At 48.6% G+C, this 20398-nt stretch overlaps 1 protein-coding gene across 1 annotated transcript in view; it reads right to left on the bottom strand.

The window, feature by feature from the left end:
* The window catches only part of JMJD6 (jumonji domain containing 6, arginine demethylase and lysine hydroxylase), a 61952-nt gene extending 41718 nt beyond the window's left edge, over positions 1–20234 (bottom strand). The window contains exons 1-3 of the mRNA XM_075349555.1: positions 19975–20234; positions 11127–11515; positions 10294–10580 (exon numbers count right to left, since the gene is read on the bottom strand). Of these exons, the coding sequence (XP_075205670.1) occupies positions 10294–10580; positions 11127–11515; positions 19975–20103 (805 nt within the window). The 5' untranslated portion in view covers positions 20104–20234. The remainder of the gene's footprint in view (positions 1–10293; positions 10581–11126; positions 11516–19974) is intronic.
* Positions 20235–20398: the final 164 nt, after the last annotated feature.

Below are 20398 nucleotides of genomic sequence, written 5' to 3'. Positions count from 1 at the left end.
AACCCTGTGCCTTAGCAGCTTTGCTCCTTGTGGACGACATGCTGTTGTCTCCTAGGAGAGTGATCACTGAGGGTATATGGGAAAGGGGTATACAGCCCACTGAACAGATAGATATATACGTATCTAATCTGGCACCCTAGGGGGACCAGCACCGGGTGACCGGTGTGGCTTACCGACCGCTAATGAGCGGAGTGTGTCCTCCAGATTCCCTGCCTTGGATCCCCCGGAGCTGCAGAGCTGTTCACTGAGAATCCTCCACTGGCAGAATGCCAAAAAATGGCTGCCGGAGCTCTCAGGGGAGGAGTGGAGCCGTGGGCGGCGCCAGCAAAGTGCGGGAATCTGGGGTCCCCACAGTGATCAGTGAGGGGGGAGGAAACATGCAGGATGCTCCAGCCCTCACATCCGACGTCAGGTCGGTAATCCCGCCCTTACCCCTGACAGGCAGGCCCGGGGGCGGTATTTTTGCGACTAGGCCGAGATGAAGCCGGGGACTAAATTTGAGACCGCGCCCGACAAGCAGGCACGGTCGGCGCGGAAGTCCACCGGCCTCCTGAATTCAGCAGCCGCCGCGGCTTCCGGGAAGAGGGTGCGCTCCCTGCACAGTCCCCGATGGGGACACAGAGTACCTTTGAGTTGCAGGGCCCGGTCCCTGAGGTTGAAGAGGCTCCGGTCCGGCAGGTTCCCACAGGGGCTGCGGATGGAGCACGGTCCCAGTAAATGGATGACCGCTTAGGATCCCACTTCTCCCAGAGCCGCTTAAGGGATGGTGAAGGAGACGGCATGTGGCTCCAGCCTCTGTACCCGCAATGGGTACTTCAACCTTAACAACACCGCCGACGTAGTGGGGTGAGAAGGGAACATGCCGGGGGCCCCGTGGGGGCCCTCTTTTCTTCCAACCGACATAACTAAGTATGAGAATGCATGAGTGGATGTGTGCCTCCTTCCACACAAAGCATAAAACTGAGGAGCCCGTGATCCACGGAAGGGTGTATAGGCAGAGGGGAGGGGTTACACTTTTTAAAGTGTAATACTTTGTGTGGCCTCCGGAGGCAGAAGCTATACACCCAATTGTCTGGGTCTCCCAATGGAGCGACAAAGAAATATATATACAATTTATAAAAAAAAAATATATAAAATTTATATATTTTCTTTTTATAAATTTATATATATTTTCTTTTTATAAATTTATATATATTTTCTTTTTATAAATTTATATATATTTTCTTTTTATAAATTTATATATATTTTCTTTTTATAAATTTATATATATTTTCTTTTTATAAAATTATATATATATATATATATATATATATACACACATATATATATATACATATACATATATATATATATATATATATATATATATATATATATATATATATATATATATATATATATATGAAATATACACACACACACACACACACACACACACACGCACGTGTGTATGTTCAAAATAATCTCCTTTTACCACGTTAAAAATTAAGAAATAAAAGAAATCCACATTTGGCATCATTGCGCTCATAAAAGTGTAAATTCAATCAAAATATAAAATAACTTAAGCCGATGGGTAAACAGTGTAACGAGAGCAAAAACAAAACGCCAGAAATGCCGTTTTTTGGTTGCTGCTACAACAAAAATGAAGTGTAACAGGTGATTAAACTTTGTACATACCCCCAAAATAATAAATAAAAAAATCAGCTCGGGGTGTAAAAAATAAGCCCTCACAGCTCCATATACCAAACATTTAAAACGTTACGGCTCTCGGAAAGTTGCGAGACAAGTTTTTTTTCCCCTCTCTTTAAAATTTCAGATTTTTTTTTACCACTTAAAAAAAACCAAAAACTATACGTTTGTGATCTACGTAATCGTACTGACCTGGAGAATCATACTGACAGGTCAGTTTTATGGTAAAATGAACTCTGGAAATAAAAAACAATTGCAGAATTTCACCACACTTGGAATTTTTTTCCCACTTAGAATTACATCAGATGATAAAATGAATGGTGTCATTCAAAAGTACACGGTTTTTTTACATGCACGATCAATGCAACCCTAATATGTATAGGCTGACAGAAATATATCACGCAGTGTCAGCCTAACAAACAAGATTTTTGGCATTATCGAAATGTTGACAGAATAAAAATTACATATTAAGTGTTGTGAATAGGGAATGGTGTTATAATTATATTTTATATATATATATATATATATATATATATATATATATATATATACAGATATATATATAGATATATATAGTATATATGGAAGAATTGAGGTTTTTCTCTATTTCTTCCCATAAAATGTGAAAGGGAACCTGTCACCAGGTTTTTCCCTATAAGCTGCGGCCACCATCTGTAAGACTTTATATACAGCATTCTAGAATACTGTATATAAAAGCTCTGGACACTCTGTATAAAATAAAAAGAAGGGAATTTTGTTTACTTACCGTAAATTCCTTTTCTTCTAGCTCCTATTGGGAGACCCAGACAATTGGGTGTATAGCTTCTGCCTCCGGAGGCCACACAAAGTATTACACTTTAAAAAGTGTAACCCCTCCCCTCTGCCTATACACCCTCCCGTGCATCACGGGCCCATCAGTTTTGGTGCCAAAGCAGGAAGGAGGAAACTTATAAATTGGTCTAAGGTAAACTCAATCCGAAGGATGTTCGGAGAACTGAAACCATGAACCAAAGAACAATTCAACATGAACAACATGTGTACACAAAAGAACAACAGCCCGAAGGGAACAGGGGCGGGTGCTGGGTCTCCCAATAGGAGCTAGAAGAAAAGGAATTTACGGTAAGTAAACAAAATTCCCTTCTTCTTTGTCGCTCCATTGGGAGACCCAGACAATTGGGACGTCCAAAAGCAGTCCCTGGGTGGGTAAAGAATACCTCGATGAAAAGAGCCGTAAAAACGACCCCCTCTTACAGGTGGGCAACCGCCGCCTGAAGGACCTGCCTACCTAGACTGGCATCCGCCGAAGCATAGGTATGCACCTGATAGTGTTTTGTGAAAGTGTGCAGACTCGACCAGGTAGCCGCCTGACACACCTGCTGAGCCGTAGCCTGGTGCCGCAATGCCCAGGACGCACCTACGGCTCCCAAATTGAAGGAAAGACAGAAAAGTGGGCAAGGCAAACGGCCAGGGAGAAAAACCCTGATCAGAGCACCAGGATAAGAAGATCCTCCACGTCCTGTGGTAGATCTTGGCGGATGTCGGTTTCCTGGCCTGTCTCATAGTGGCAATGACCTCTTGAGATAACCCTGAGGACGCTAGGATCCAGGACTCAATGGCCACACAGTCAGGTTGAGGGCCGCAGAATTCAGATGGAAAAAAGGCCCTTGAGACAGCAAGTCTGGTCGGTCTGGTAGTGCCCACGGTTGACCCACCGTTCGATGCCACAGATCCGGGTACCACGACCTCCTCGGCCAGTCTGGGGCGATGAGGATGGCGCGGCGGCAGTCGGACCTGATCTTGCGTAACACTCTGGGCAGCAGTGCCAGAGGAGGAAAGACATAAGGCAGTCGAAACTGCGACCAATCCTGAACTAATGCGTCTGCCGCCAGAGCTCTGTGATCTTGAGACCGTGCCATGAATGTCGGGACTTTGTTGTTGTGCCGGGACGCCATTAGGTCGACGTCCGGCGTTCCCCAGCGGCAGCAGATCTCTTGAAACACGTCCGGGTGAAGAGACCATTCCCCTGCGTCCATGCCCTGGCGACTGAGAAAGTCTGCTTCCCAGTTTTCTACGCCCGGGATGTGAACTGCGGAGATGGTGGAGGCTGTGGCTTCCACCCACAGCAGGATCCGCCGAACTTCTTGGAAGGCTTGATGACTGCGTGTGCCGCCTTGGTGGTTGATGTACGCCACCGCCGTGGCGTTGTCCGACTGAATTCGGATCTGCCTGCCCTCCAGCCACCGCTGGAACGCCTTTAGGGCTAGATACACTGCCCTTATTTCCAGAACATTGATCTGAAGGGAGGACTCTGCCGGAGTCCAGGTTCCCTGAGCCCTGTGGTGGAGGAAGACCGCTCCCCACCCTGACAGACTCGCGTCCGTCGTGACCACAGCCCAGGATGGGGGCAGGAAGGATTTTCCCTTCGACAAAGAAATGGGAAGAAGCCACCACTGAAGCGAGGCTTTGGCTGCCCGAGAAAGGGAGATGTTCCTGTCGAGGGACGTCGACCTCCTGTCCCATTTGCGTAGAATGTCCCATTGGAGTGGACGCAGATGAAACTGCGCAAATGGAACTGCCTCCATTGCTGCCACCATCTTCCCTAGGAAGTGCATGAGGCGCCTCAGGGGGTGTGACTGGGCTCGAAGGAGAGATTGCACCCCTGTCTGTAGTGAACGCTGTTTGTCCAGCGGTAGCTTCACTATCGCTGAGAGAGTATGAAACTCCATCCCGAGGTAAGTCAGCGATTGTGTCGGTGTCAATTTTGACTTTGGGAAATTGATGATCCACCCGAACCTCTGGAGAGTCTCCAGGGCAGTGTTCAGGCTGTGTTGGCATGCCACCCGGGAGGGTGCCTTGACTAGAAGATCGTCTAAGTAAGGGATCACAGAGTGTCCCTGAGAGTGTAGGACTGCCACCACTGTTGCCATGACCTTGGTGAAGACCCATGGGGCTGTCGCCAGGCCGAAAGGCAGTGCCACGAACTGAAGGTGTTCGTTTCCGATGGCGAAACGCAGGAAGCGCTGATGCTCTGGTGCAATCGGCACGTGGAGATAAGCATCCCTGATGTCGATTGATGCTAGGAAGTCTCCTTGGGACATCGAGGCGATGACGGAGCGGAGAGATTCCATCCGGAACTGTCTGGTTTTCACGTGTCTGTTGAGCAGTTTGAGGTCCAGAACGGGACGGAATGATCCGTCCTTTTTTGGCACCACAAACAAGTTGGAGTAAAAACCGCGACCACACTCTTGAAGGGGAACAGGGATCACCACTCCTTCTGCCTTCAGAGTGTTCACCGCCTGAAAAAGAGCATCGGCTCGCTCGGGGGGCGGAGATGTTCTGAAGAAACGAGTCGGAGGACGAGAGCTGAGCTCTATCCTGTAACCGTGAGACAGAATGTCTCTCACCCATCGGTCTTGGACATGTGGCAACCAGGCGTCGCAAAAGCGGGAGAGCCTGCCACCGACCGAGGATGCGGTTTGGGGAGGCCGAAAATCATGAGGAGGCCGCCTTGGGACCGGTTCCTCCGGCGGTCTTTTTAGGACGTGACTTAGACCGCCATGAATCAGAGTTCCTCTGGCCCTTCTGTGGCCTGTTGGACGTGGAGAATTGAGATCTGGCTGAGGGCCGAAAGGACCGAAACCTCGGTTGTATCTTCCGTTGCTGAGGTCTGTTTGGTTTGGACTGGGGTAAGGACGAGTCCTTTCCCTTGGATTGTTTAATAATTTCATCCAATTTCTCGCCAAACAGACGGTCGCCAGAAAATGACAAACCGGTCAAGAACTTTTTGGAAGCAGAGTCTGCCTTCCATTCGCGTAGCCACATGGCCCTGCGGACTGCCACTGAATTGGCGGATGCTACCGCTGTACGGCTCGCAGAGTCCAGGACGGCGTTCATGGCGTAGGACGAAAAAGCCGACGCCTGAGAGGTTAAAGATACAACCTGCGGAGTAGAGGCACGTGTGACTGCATTAATCTCAGACAGACAAGCTGAGATAGCTTGGAGTGCCCATACTGCTGCGAATGCCGGAGCAAAAGACGCGCCTATGGCTTCATAGATGGATTTCATCAGGAGCTCTATTTGCCTGTCAGTGGCATCCTTTAGCGATGAACCATCTGCCACTGCTACTATAGATCTAGCTGCCAGTCTGGAGACTGGAGGATCCACCTTGGGACACTGAGCCCAACCCTTAACTACTTCAGTGGGGAAGGGGTAACGTGTGTCATTGAGGCGCTTAGTAAAGCGCTTGTCCGGAAATGCTCGGTGCTTCTGGACCGCATCTCTGAAGTTGGAGTGATCGAAAAACGCACTCCGTGTACGTTTGGGAAACCTAAATTGGTGTTTCTCCTGCTGTGAAGCTGACTCCTCGATTAGTGGAGTTGGAGGAGAAAGTTCTAGCACCTGGTTGATGGACGCTATAAGGTCATTTACTATGGCGTCCCCTTCGGGTGTATCCAGATTGAGAGCAACGTCAGGCTCAGAGTCCTGATCTGCCACCTCCGCTTCATCCTCCAGAGAGTCTTCATGCTGAGACCCTGAGCAGTGTGATGAAGTCGAGGGAAGTTCCCAGCGAGCCCGCTTAGCCGGTCTGGGACTGCGGTCCGTGTCGGAGTCCTCACCGTGGGACCTAGGAGACACCCCAGGAGCAGTTTGCTGCGCCGACCGAGGGGGGCCTGGGGGCAATGATTCAACAGTGCCCGGGGCCTGTGTTACCGGTCTGGACTGCAAAGCTTCTAGTATCTTAGCAGACCATCTGTCCATAGACTGAGCCATGGATTGTGAAAGAGACTCAGAAAGTTTCTCAGCCAATACTGCAAACTCTGTCCCTGCCACCTGGACAGTGGCAGCCGGTGGTTCTACCTGAGCCGAGGGTCCCACCAGTGCCTGAGGCTCCAGCTGAGTGAGTGTCACAGGGGCCGAGCATTGCACACAATGAGGGTAGGTGGAACCTGCAGGTAACATAGCCGCACAAGAGGTACAAGTTGCAAAATAAGCCTGTGCCTTGGCACCCTTGCTTTTTGCAGACGACATGCTGTTGTCTCCTCTTAGAGCAATCAGTGAGGGTATATAGCCAAAGGCAAATAATGCGGCCGAACAGAGCAAATGTATACACAATATGGATATAAATATACACTTCGGCACCTAGGGGGGCCAGCACCTGGTAACTGGTGCGGCTTACCGACCGCCCTCAGCGGTTGTGTGTCCACCAGATTCCCTGCCTGGGCCTCCCAGCGCTGTGGAGCTCTGTCTGAAGTTCTCCACCGGCAGCAGCGATGATAACAATGGCTGCCAGCGTTCTGAGAGGAGGAGGGAGCCGTGGGCGTGCCTCAGAAAGTGCGGGAATCTGGTGCCCCACAGTGCTCAGTGAGGGGGGAGGAGGATACTAAGTATGCTCCAGCCCTCACCGCTGACGTTCAGTCTAGCGTCCCGCCCTTACCCCTGACTGGCAGGCCCGGGGGCGGGAATATGCGGTACTAGGCCGCAGAAGCCGGGGACTAAATTTAGAAGCGTGGCCGGCAAACAGGCGCGGTCGGCGCGGTAGTCCCGGCGACACAAAACACACAGCAGCTGCTGCAGCGTCCGATACACAGGCGCTCTATGCGCCGTCCCCAAGGGGACACAGAGTACCTCTGAAAAGCAGGGCCTGTCCCTGATGACATCCAGTCTCCTGTCCGTCAGATTCCCTCAGGGGCTGCGGAGGGAGCCCGGTCCCAGTGCATGGTGACCGGTTAGGATCCCACTTCTCCCAGAGCCACTAAGGGATGGGGAAGGATAACGGCATGTGGCTCCAGCCTTTGTACCCGCAATGGGTACCTCAACCTTAACAGCACCGCCGACCATAGTGGGGTGAGAAGGGAGCATGCCGGGGGCCCTGGGGCCCTCTTTTCTTCCATCCGATAAAGTCAGCAGCTGCTGCTGACTAAAATGTGGAGCTTGCGTGAATGTGTGCCTCCTTCAACACAAAGCATAAAACTGATGGGCCCGTGATGCACGGGAGGGTGTATAGGCAGAGGGGAGGGGTTACACTTTTTAAAGTGTAATACTTTGTGTGGCCTCCGGAGGCAGAAGCTATACACCCAATTGTCTGGGTCTCCCAATGGAGCGACAAAGAAAACACCTTTATAATACTCACCTAGGGGGCGGTCCGGTCTGATGGGAGTCATCGCTCTTGGTCCGGCGCCTCCTCCATCTTGTAGGATTGCTGTCCTTCTGTCCAGCCCTGTGTGGATGACGCTTCCAGTGTCATCCACACAGAGGCCTCCATTGAGGTCCTGCACAGGCGCGCTTTGATCTGCCCGGCTGAGGGCAGACCAAATTATTGTAGTGTGCATGCGGTCTTTGACCTTTCCTCGCACCTGCTCATTACAGTACTTTACCCTGCACTCAGCCGGGCAGATCAAAGTGTGCACGTGGAGAAACGCAATGGAGGCCTCTCTGTGAACGACAAAAGAACGCGTCATGCACACGGGGCTGGGCAGGAGGACGGCGATCGCACAAGATGGAGGAGGCTCTGGACAGACACCAGCGACACCCATCGGGCTGGACCACCCCTAGGGCGAGTATAAGGCCCTGTGCGCACTGGGAAATGACTTTTTCTTAAGAAAAATCTGCACCCTCTGGCAGAATTCTGAACTCGCGGTTGTGCCGCGGTTTTTCCGCAGGTTGGTCCCTGCGGTTTTTAACCATTAAGTAATGGTACCTGCGGAAAAGAAGGGACATGTAATTCTGCAGCAAAAACCTATAGGTAACAAAAAAAAACAAAACGCAGTGTGAGCACAACATTTTTAATTTCTCAGATTTTGCTGGGAAAGAACTGCAGGAAGCTTATCAGCAAAAATGCACCTTTTCTGCAGCAAAAACCGCAGCAAATAACGCAATGTGCGCACCGGGCCTTATTTTTACATCATACAGAGTGGCCTGGGCACTTATATACAACATTCCAGAATGCTGTATATAAGAGCTCACTCGGTGGTGGCCGCAGCTTTTAGGGGACAAATCTGTTGTTCAAGGGAACCTGTCACAAAAGTTGGTTAATCAATTAAAGGTACCCCATATTGCTACCGCTAAGAAATACAACTCATCCAGCATAAAAACAAGCCCTTGTATCAATATGTAACAGACAGATTAAAATATTAAAGTTCTTTGTAAGCTACAGGCGGGAAAAATGCTTTTCACCAGAAGAAAAACTAAATTTTGGCTGACCTGAAGAGGGCGCTGTACACAGAATATGCCCTCGTCATCTGACAGATTTGGAGCTACTGCAAGGAAGAGATTAAAGGGAACCAATCATCAGGATTTTCGTGTATAAGCTGCAGCCAGTGCAGTGCTGGCACTATCATGCACAGTGTGTACATACCATCAGGGGGCAGTTCGGGTGATTAGGCAGTGAAATTCATCTTTATAAAGTTTGAAATTTCGTGCACTTTTTGATTGACGTGTGCACCTCTCTGTTAATGTCCGGGCGGGTTATGCAGGAGTTCCCCGCCCCCCCCCACCAGCCTGTTCCTCCCTCTCTCCTGATGTCCGGGCGGGTTATGCACGTGTTCCCCGCCCCCAGGCGCCGCCTGTTCCTCCCTCCCTCCGGCTGTATGTAAATATCTAATCTTCAGAAACATGGCGCCGGGGTGGGCCTCTGCGCATAGCGCTTATCTCCGGCGCCATGTTTCTGAAGCCCGCATCACACAGCTTGGTGTTAGAGGGCGGCGCATGCGCCCTCGCTCCTTCATATCCCGTTGTGACAGCGGGAGCGCGCGCGATCACAACAGGACTGCAGAACAGCTGATCGGAGGACGCGATTACCTGCTGCTCCTGTATCGTGCCGCCCCAGGACACCGGGCCAACACACCAGCCGGTGTGACATCGCTGTGGCGCCGCCCTCTCAGACACCAAGTTGTGTAATGCGGGGGCTTCAGAAACATGGCGCCGGAGATAAGCGCTATGCGCAGAGGCCCACTCCGGCGCCATGTTTCTGAAGATTAGATATTTACATACAGCCAGAGGGAGGAACAGGCGGCGCGGGGGGGCGGGGAACACGTGCATAACCCGCCCGGACATCAGGAGAGAGGGAGGAACAGGCGGCGCGGGGGGGCGGGGAACACGTGCATAACCCGCCCGGACATCAGGAGAGAGGGAGGAACAGGCTGGTGGGGGGGCGGGGAACTCCTGCATAACCCGCCCGGACATTAACAGAGAGGTGTACACGTCAATCAAAAAGTGCACGAAATTTCAAACTTTATAAAGTTGTATTTGACTGCCTAAACACCCGAGCTGCCCACTAATGGTATGTACACACTGTGCATGATAGTGCCAGCACTGCACTGGCTGCAGCTTATACATGAAAATCCTGATGATTGGTTCCCTTTAAATGATTCCTATAAAAAGAACTTCTAAGTTCTCTGTTTTTCTATCAAAGTGATCAGAGGCTTTAGAAGCGTAATGATGCTGCATTACTGTCCCTAATTGTCAACTGTGGATCACCCACGTCACCTACCAAATAATATTCAGCCGTTTATTTTAACAGATTGGGTTATTACAATGAGCAGTCAGAAACTCACATTCTCTGCACCATTAAACCCACATGTGAAGGTGTGAGAAATATGCATTTACCTGGTACAAACACGGTTTCTCCAGGCTTCTGCAGGATCTCTAATGGCTTATACTCAGCAGGCCAAGTGGGAAGTAGCGTACGGGGATAGATGACATTAAACCAAGTGATGGCCTCATCCTGCTGGTTACCTCCTTCATCTCGGGTCACTTTAATTAGCTCACGTGGGGTGTTGGTAGGAAAGAGGCACCAGCGCTTGTGCCCATGGACCAGAGCATTCCACGCACTGGTGCCTAAGGGATCAATGTGGATGCCTGTTCCAGAGCGAGGAGGTCCCATCACAAACCATCTGGAAGGGGATAAAAGTAAAAGGCACATTAATGACCATCCAAAATAATGAAACGTGCATATCAGTAGGCTCTAAGAGTAATCCTAATAATACTGCAGACCAGTGGCCTCCAATGTAAGGCTCTCCGACAGGTTGTGCGGTCTTGGGACAAAAGGTCTGCAGTCACTATGACTTATGAATTGGTACAACATGCACCGCAGACTATCACAATTCCCCAATGCGAGCAGGCGGTCATGGGCCGACTAGACGCAATCAGCTTCTCGCACTAGAAGTGACTTGAGAGAAGCCAGCTGAGACTAACAGTCATATGGCCGCAGCCATGAGGTCACGTGGCCACTCACACCACGAAAATTGGGGAATGTGGACAGTGTGACCACCGCATGGTGTCTCGATTTGGCAATTGAAACTTTTGTCCCAAACCCGGACAACTCCTTTAATAACAGGGAGGGAACTAAAATATATTGGACAGAATTTATCAAAATTGTATTGTATGGTGTAATCTGGAGTAACAAACAGCAGCAAAAATAAGGTTGATATGTGCTATACCGGTATGGTGGTCGTCTCTTCTCTCCGGCAAACTGGAATAGGTCATCTCGAAAATATCTTGGCACATCATAATCTTCCAACAACTTCCTTCTTTTCGGGTGTTCCCCATAGCTACTATCAAAGATGTACAAGGGGCTGTCATCCCGTGTCCCTTCCATGTACTCAATGTAATATTTCATCTTCATCTTCACAGAGTAGCCATCATTGTCTTCTCCACACTTAAACTTCTGGTTGCGGTACTTGCGCTTAAGTCTTTCTAGAGTCCACTTTTCGTGAGCAGGCCACCCCAGCGTGGAATTGATGATCACTACTGGCTTGTAAGGCTTCTCATAGCGCTCAATGAATTCTTCTAGGCTGATCTGTAGAGTGTCAACTCGCTCTACATTATCCTAGAACATATGAGGAAGAAAATACATGAGATGTACACCAACAAAATCAGTGTGGACAGAAAATACAACAGATCACTGGGATTTACAGACCCTCAGAGGCTCAACTGAAAAAAGGTTTGTATGCTATGAGACTGGTATGGGTGCCAGTGGTAGGACCTACTGCAATGAGCAGACTGCAGTTAAGTAGAACAGTGACCAGTACAGCATACATGGCTGTCATCTAATTGTTTGGCCGGCAACAATCTGGGCCACCACTTCCATACACTGAAGCCTTTACTATGGCGAGGGCACCTATGTTTTCTATGGGAGAGTCAGTGCCAGTCATCTCTAGTGCTGGCTTAGCCCAGGGACAAAGGATTGACAGCCTGAAATTGGCTAGATCCTTATCTCCTCCAATGGTCATCTGCCTGGGGCCTCCATACACATTAGACTTTAGGACGAGCCTGTCGATATCATTAGTCCAATGTGTATGAGGGGGCTTAAGTGTATACCACTGACAATAAACAGATATCCGAGCAGCAATCTGACAATTATCACCTACCCGGTGGACTGGTGAATGATTGTAGACTGGGATTCTATGTTTTTTGTTTTTCTTTCAATACATTGGTTGCTCTCATTTTCTTTTTAAACTCTGACAATTCCTTTAATAGTTCTTATTGGCATGAGCCAATATCTTCTCAGTCTGTGGCATCTGATTAGCTAGCATAAATGTGCCACGAATGATATTACCAGCTCTCAAAAATAGGTATGAATGTAATTAATAAATAGTTATACATGTGTAAAGCAAAAAAACAGGTGCCACCTTCTCGTACAGGCATCATCCTGCCACATGCTTAGTCCTGCTAATATGCCCACTACCATGTTTTCCTGAAAAGCCCTAGTAGGAAATGACAGGCTTTTTAGAGAATGCTTGAAATATTAGCCGTAATCCAAAAATAATCCCAAACTAGTCAGGGTTGACATTGGAGGGAGTCAAACTACACAAAGTCTCAGGGCCAGATGTCTCTAAGGGATCCCAACATTTGTATTCTGAGGTTAAGATTGTTTAAGGACCTTTGATGACTTCATAGTCATGTGACCAAAGGTCTCTTAATTGCAGGAGTCTAAAAGAACTGAACACGAGACAGGCTGGTATGCAGGACTGGCATTAAGAAGAGAAAGCTGGAAAGTTTAACAGTGCCCCAACTCTTCAAGGGGCCCCAGCATTTATATCTTGATAAGACTGCTTAAGGACCTTTGTGACATTGTGTCATGTGACCAAAAGGTCTCTTAATTGTGGGAGTCTAAAGCTGAAGAGAAGACAGGATGGTATGCATAGGTAGGTAATAGAGGACAGAGACAGACATGTGTGTTACACCCAGGGTTTGGAGAGTTGTGTTGATGTTCCAGAATATGATAAGAATATATCTGAATAAATGTTGACTGCAGCAATACATCCTAGTGGTGCACCGTGTACACGCTGTACGGTGAGGTGTACTTCACCCAGTCTCATATTCACCAAGAGTGTCACTGATGTGTGGACACCTACCAATAAAAATGTCACATCTTTATGGCTAATAAATTTTAACTACAGTATCTGTGACATAAAATCTGATAATAGTGAACACACTGTTTTAAAAATAGACCACGAATGTCAGACTTTTGGAAAATCCCTTTAACAATTTTATGATGTCCAGTGTAAAATAGTTACCTGATTTCAGTGCTCAACACAGAAGCTTTTATGCAATCACCATCTTCTTAAGCGTCTTAATATAACGCAATCACTACAATGATCGCGCACTACCATGCTCAGTACTAGTGATGAGTGAGCACTACCATGCTCGGATGCTCAGTACTAGTGATGAGTGAGCACTACCATGCTCGGATGCTCAGTACTAGTGATGAGTGAGCACTACCATGCTCGGGTGCTCAGTACTAGTGATGAGGGAGCACTACCATGCTCTGGGGCTCAGTACTAGTGATGAGTGAGCACTACCATGCTCGGGTGCTCAGTACTAGTGATGAGTGAACACTACCATGCTCGGGGGCTCAGTACTAGTGATGAGTGAGCACTACCATGCTCGGGGCTCGGTACTAGTGATGAGCGAGCACTACCATGCTCGGGTGCTCAGTACTAGTGATGAGTGAGCACTACCATGCTCGGGGGCTCTGTACTAGTGATGATGAGTGAGCACTACCATGCTCAGTACTAGTGATGAGTGAGCACTACCATGCTCGGTACTAGTGATGAGTGAGCACTACCATGCTCGGATGCTCAGTACTAGTGATGAGTGAGCACTACCATGCTCGGGTGCTCAGTACTAGTGATGAGTGAGCACTACCATGCTCGGGTGCTCAGTACTAGTGATGAGTGAGCACTACCATGCTCGGGGCTCGGTACTAGTGATGAGCGAGCACTACCATGCTCGGTCGGGTGCTCAGTACTAGTGATGAGTGAGCACTACCATGCTCGGATGCTCAGTACTAGTGATGAGTGAGCACTACCATGCTCGGGTGCTCAGTACTAGTGATGAGTGAGCACTACCATGCTCGGGTGCTCAGTACTAGTGATGAGTGAGCACTACCATGCTCGGGTGCTCAGTACTAGTGATGAGTGAGCACTACCATGCTCAGTTCCTCAGTACTAGTGATATGTGAACACTACCATGCTCAGGTCCTCAGTACTAGTGATGAGCGAGCACTACCATGCTCAGGTCCTCAGTACTAGTGATGAGTGAGCACTACCATGCTCGGGTGCTCAGTACTAGTGATGAGTGAGCACTACCATGCTCGGGGGCTCTGTACTAGTGATGATGAGTGAGCACTACCATGCTCAGTACTAGTGATGAGTGAGCACTACCATGCTCGGATGCTCAGTACTAGTGATGAGTGAGCACTACCATGCTCGGGTGCTCAGTACTAGTGATGAGTGAGCACTACCATGCTCGGGTGCTCAGTACTAGTGATGAGTGAGCACTACCATGCTCGGGGGCTCTGTACTAGTGATGATGAGTGAGCACTACCATGCTCAGTACTAGTGATGAGTGAGCACTACCATGCTCGGATGCTCAGTACTAGTGATGAGTGAGCACTACCATGCTCGGGTGCTCAGTACTAGTGATGAGTGAGCACTACCATGCTCGGGTGCTCAGTACTAGTGATGAGTGAGCACTACCATGCTCGGGGCTCGGTACTAGTGATGAGCGAGCACTACCATGCTCGGTCGGGTGCTCAGTACTAGTGATGAGTGAGCACTACCATGCTCGGATGCTCAGTACTAGTGATGAGTGAGCACTACCATGCTCGGGTGCTCAGTACTAGTGATGAGTGAGCACTACCATGCTCGGGTGCTCAGTACTAGTGATGAGTGAGCACTACCATGCTCGGGTGCTCAGTACTAGTGATGAGTGAGCACTACCATGCTCAGTTCCTCAGTACTAGTGATATGTGAACACTACCATGCTCAGGTCCTCAGTACTAGTGATGAGCGAGCACTACCATGCTCAGGTCCTCAGTACTAGCGATGAGCGAGCACTACCTTGTTTGGGTGCTTAGTACTCATAACAAGCAGTTAATGCTTGGATGGGCACAACTCAAGTATCCGAGTATAATGGAAGTCAATGGGGAACTCGAGCATTCTTCTTGAAGAATTCCCGGAAAAATACTTGAGTTCCCCATCAACTTCCATTTTACTCAGGTTGCACACATCCAAGCATCCACCTGCTCGTTATGAGTAGTGAGCATGGTAGTGCTCGCTCATCAGTAGTACCGAGGACCTGAGCATGGTAGTGCTTGCTCATCAGTAGTACCGAGGACCTGAGCATAGTAGTGCTCGCTCATCAGTAGCAATCACTGCAGAGTCCTCAATAGTCAAGAACTATGGGGTAAACCCACCATTCCACTGCCGATTGACAACTTTCTTCTTAGACTGGTTAATAAAGGACAGGGGCCACATTGCTCATGAATATTGAGGACTTCAGAGTGCGGGCACATTATTGAGAGGATTCCTGAGTTTAGATTTCCACCCTGCTCTTTAAATCCCATCTCTGCATGCATCTACTGGTCCTCATGCCATCCCATCTCTAACCTTTTCACAGTATTTATCCTAGCCCTAAGCCTCCTCTTTAAAATAGCACTGCCGACATTTCTTGTCCCTAATCTATTCTATATATGTTCTATAGCGTAAGTACTAAATACTTTGGGCTCATCGTCTTTCTCAGTTTCGAGCCCTGATCTGGTCCTCTCCTCAATGACTGACTGCTCTGTGGGCTCACACACAGCGTGGGAACGTTTTTCCCCAATGTAAGAGTACGACATTCAAAATGAGGCACCATAGACTTAGATTAAGGCCTAAGATGGCATGAAAATCGGAGCAAGTGGAATGCGGGGGGAAAAAAAAAAAAAAAAAAAAAAAAAAAAAATCGCACTGCACTTGCAGAGCACCGGTGTACCGCGGGTGCAGAGCCAGAATGGCAATAGCCGGCAACGGAGGAGAGAGCCGGCCCGCCCCCCGCAGCTGAGGTCCGATCGCATGATTGGACCTCAGTCGCAGTGAAACTCGCATAACACTCGGCTCCTGCTGTGCTGCCCACGTGAGCCCAGTGTCATGCGAGGATCGCAGTAGATCCCAGTGTGGCCCGGGTCTAAGAAAGCAAATTCCAGTCACACAAACTGCTGTATGATCTCGGCTACCCTGATATATTGTCACATGGTTAATGGCCTCATCTCATTACTCCCATTTGCCTCTAAACTAACTAAACAACATGTCCACCTAAAAATCTCCAACTAAATGTCTACTTGACCGCTACAATCCAGCTATTGTCCCCACCATTCTAGTAAAATCACATTAAGGGAGTCAGTAGGATCAATCCTAATAAGTGGTCCATGGTGGTGAAGGTCCTAGAAAGCTGAATAAAACATTACCTTTATACCTGGTATTCGATATCCTCTTCCCAAAAAAAATGCAATTTTTCTTACATGTAAGCTACTTGTTCAGATCTATGTGTGGCACGCTGATCTCCCTGAGAATCTGCATCAAGAGCTTATTTTATGAAAGGTTGCATTACCAGTGTGAGACATGTAATAACCAACAGTCTGCTCTTATAATCACATACAGTGTGATCAAAGCTAAAACTGCACCATAGACAAAACCCAAGAGAAAAAAACAAAATGGGCATATACCCTATAATAAAGTAAATAGTAGTAGTGCATTTAAATAATATAGGGCACTTGGTTAACACTGATCAAAAAGGGTAAAAGCCATCTCACCGCGACAAGGGGTACCCAGTCGGGAAGGTCCTACTCTTTACAAATTGGGGGCATGGTCCCTCCCTCTGAGCTAGACATTTCATCTATATATGTTCCCATGGACAGTCGGGTGCAGTTTGGCCCCGTCCTTCTCTGGTCTCATTCACATTGATGTCACTGAGCCAAGGTAAGGTTTTAATACTGGAGTAGGACCATCCTGACTGGGTACACCTTGTTTCAGTGGGATGGCTTTTAGATCAAACTGCTAATTCCTACTAGATCTGTCTTCCGCCTTCCACACTACAATTCATATCAATTGTTTGCCTTCTTCCAGATCCCTTCATACATCAGTGCCCTGCACATTTAGTGTCTCCCATTCTTACATCACCTCCTTCTCCACCGCACTCTGATGAGGCTGGATCCAGGGGTCCACATATCATTGGTGCCATAGGTGCAGCCACACAAGGGGCTCCAAGAGTTAAAGGGGTCCATTAGCACCTCAACAGAAGGTTCAATTGTGCATTATGATGAGCTATTGGACTACAAGGGTTCATGTATTGTTCTTGCAGAGGAGCCCTCAAGGAACCGGGGACCCCCTACTTTTCTGTATTTACACATTTGGTCTATGACTGCTCGTGAAATACCAAAGATTCCAGCACCACATCTAAGCTCTGGCAAAAATTAAGAGACCACTGCAAAATTCTCAGTTTTTGATTTTTCTCTTTATATTTTTGAGTAAAATGTAAATTGTTCTTTTATTGTATAAACTACTGACAACGGCTCCGAATTTCCAAGCAATACATTTTGCAATAAATTTTGTATTTATTTTCTGAAAATGAGAAATGGTCAAAATAATTAAAAAAAAACAATTCATTGCTTTCACACCTCAAATAATGCAAAGAAAACAAGTTCATAATCATTTAGAAACAACAATACTAATGTTTTACCTCAGGATGAGATCAGAAATCAATATTTTGTGGAATAACCATGATTTTTAAATCCCAGCTTTCATGTGCCTTGGCTGCTTTCCACCAGTCTTTTACAATGCTTTTGGGTGACCTTATGCCACTCCTGGTGCAAATATGTAAGCAGTTCTTTGGTTGATGGCTTGTGACTATTCATCTTCCTCTTGATTACATTCCAGAGGTTTTCAATGGGGTTCAGATCTGGAGATGGGGCTGGCCATGACAGGGTTTTGATGTGGTGGTCCTTCATCCACACATTGATTGACCTAGCTGTGTGACATGGTGCATTGTCCTGCTGGAAAAAACAGTCCTCAGAGTGGGGAACATTGGCTGAGCAGAAGGAAGCAACTGTTTTTCCAGGATAACCTTGTATGAGTTCTGAAAGCAATGCATTTTTTTGTTATTTTGCCTATTTCTTATTTTCATAAGATAAATACAAAATTTGTTGCTTGGAAATTCGGAGCCGTTGTCAGTAATTTATAGAATAAAAGAACAATTTACATTTTACTCAAAAATATACCTATAAATAGAAAAATCAGAAAAACGGACAATTTTGCAGCGGTCTCTTAATTTTTTGCCAGAGCTGTATATTGATGAGACTCTAAGATACCACTCTGGGCACCACTGTTTGTCTACTGGCTATATCTGCCTTCTCCTCCTCCCCCTCTTTCTTAAAATCAACATGGAGAAGTTAGTGCATGTGGCTGTCATCTCCTCCTCTATGGCCTCATATCTCGCACGTCTTATATCCATCCTGAACTCTGCTGCCTGAATGATCCACCTCACCCTCTGCCAATTCCTCCACCGGTTCCCCACTGCCCATAAAATACAGGTTAAAATTACCAATGACTTCCATCACCACACGTAACCTGTCCCACACATCTCTGACCTAATCTTTTGATATCTTGCCACATGTAATCTTCGGTCCTCAAAGACCTTCTTCTTTGCCGTTTGCTCCTCACACGCCCATCTCCAAGATTTCTCCTGTGTTTCTCCTGGATGTCCATCCTCTGGAACTTACTACCCCAACAGATGAGACTGTCCCAAACATTCAAACGAAACATTAAAATCCACCTGAATAACACCTAGAACCAGCAGTAATTGTACCGCCATATCGTCAGCTGCTACCCTCATCTATTGTGACCTCACCCCTTCCCTTGTAGATTGTGAGCCCTTGTGAGAAGAGCCCTCATTCCAATTGTACCCGTGGCCAACTTAGTTATACTTTAGTACCATGCTATACGGCTAGAGCGCCCTGATACGTGGAAGCCCCTGGCCAAGGCGCCCTGATACAGGGGGCCCCTGAGAACATCATGGGTGGAAACCATTGGCCAGAGCCCCCTGCTGCAGGGAATCCCCTGGCAATAGTTCCCTGTTGCGGGGAAGCCTGTGGCCAGAGTGCACTCACATGGGAAAGCTTGTGGCCAGACCGCACTCATGGGTGGAAGCCCTTGGCCAGAGTCCTCTGTTGCGGGGAAGCCCGTGGCCAGAGTGCACTCACAGGAGGAAGCTCATGGCCAGAGAATCCTGTGGCCAGAGTGCACTCACAGGAGGAAACTTGTGGCCAGACCACACTCATGAGTGAAAGCCCCTGGCCAGAGTCCCCTGTTGTGGGGAAGCCCGTGGCCAGAGTGCACTCACAGGGAGAAGCTTGTGGCCAGACCGCACTCACGGGTGGAAGCCCTTGGCCAGAGTTCCCTGTTGCTGGGAAGCCCGTGGCCAGAGTGCACTCACAGGGAGAAGCTTGTGGCCAGACCGCACTCACGGGTGGAAGCCCTTGGCCAGAGTCCTCTGTTGCAGGGAAGCCCGTGGCCAGACTGCACTCATAGGGAGAAGCTTGTGGCCAGACCACACTCATGAGTGAAAGTCCCTGGCCAGAGTTCCCTGTTGCGGGGAAGTCCGTGGCCAGACCGCACTCATGGGTGGAAGCTCATGGTCAGAGAACCCTGTTGTGTGGACGTCCGTGGCCACAAAGCACTCATGGAGGGAGCCTGTGGTCAGAACACACTTTTGGGGGAAAGCCCGTGGCCACTCATGGGGGCGCTTGTGGCCAGACCGCCCTGTATGGTAGCAGTTTACGGGGGGTACATGTGGGTGTCTCAGGTGAGGCCACCTATTTCCAGCACATGCAGTACCCGCAGACAGGTGGGTACAGAGGTGCCACTATTGCTGGTACCCTCCATCATTACTAGGCATAGTAAACACGGCGGCACGAGTCCTACCAGGCACTGGGCACAGACGCATAGGCGATATGGCGGAGGCGCTCACCCGCACACTGCTGGGGCTCAGTCGGTACACCTCGGCGTAGTTATGGCGGCTCCAGTCCTGGGAGTCTTTGAGCTCCGGTCGGGCGCTGCGCTTCGCCTCCTTAATCCGCTTCTTGCTCTTGTGGTTCATCCCGGTGTCTCCGCTGACGCCTTCCCGCGGACCAGAGCTCCGGTGTTCCCGCAGCGCACTCGCTCCGCCCACTTCTGCTAAAAGCTCCAATCATTGGAGGAGAAAAGAAGCAGGAAGTACCGCGTACAAGTGTCCGCGCTGTCTGCTGTAAGCTGCCATATTGAGAAGGGCAGGGGTAAGGGGCTCTTGCAATACGCATGCGCATCTGCTAGAAGTCAATATACACGGGTCACTTAATGGTTTCACAAAGTACAGTTGTTTAGTTATAATGGTTAAAACCTCCTGACTATAAGAG

The sequence above is a fragment of the Anomaloglossus baeobatrachus genome, chromosome 5, assembly GCF_048569485.1.
Source record: "Anomaloglossus baeobatrachus isolate aAnoBae1 chromosome 5, aAnoBae1.hap1, whole genome shotgun sequence".
In the NCBI taxonomy this organism is placed as follows: domain Eukaryota; kingdom Metazoa; phylum Chordata; class Amphibia; order Anura; family Aromobatidae; genus Anomaloglossus; species Anomaloglossus baeobatrachus.
This window is presented reverse-complemented; position numbering and strand designations above follow the sequence as displayed.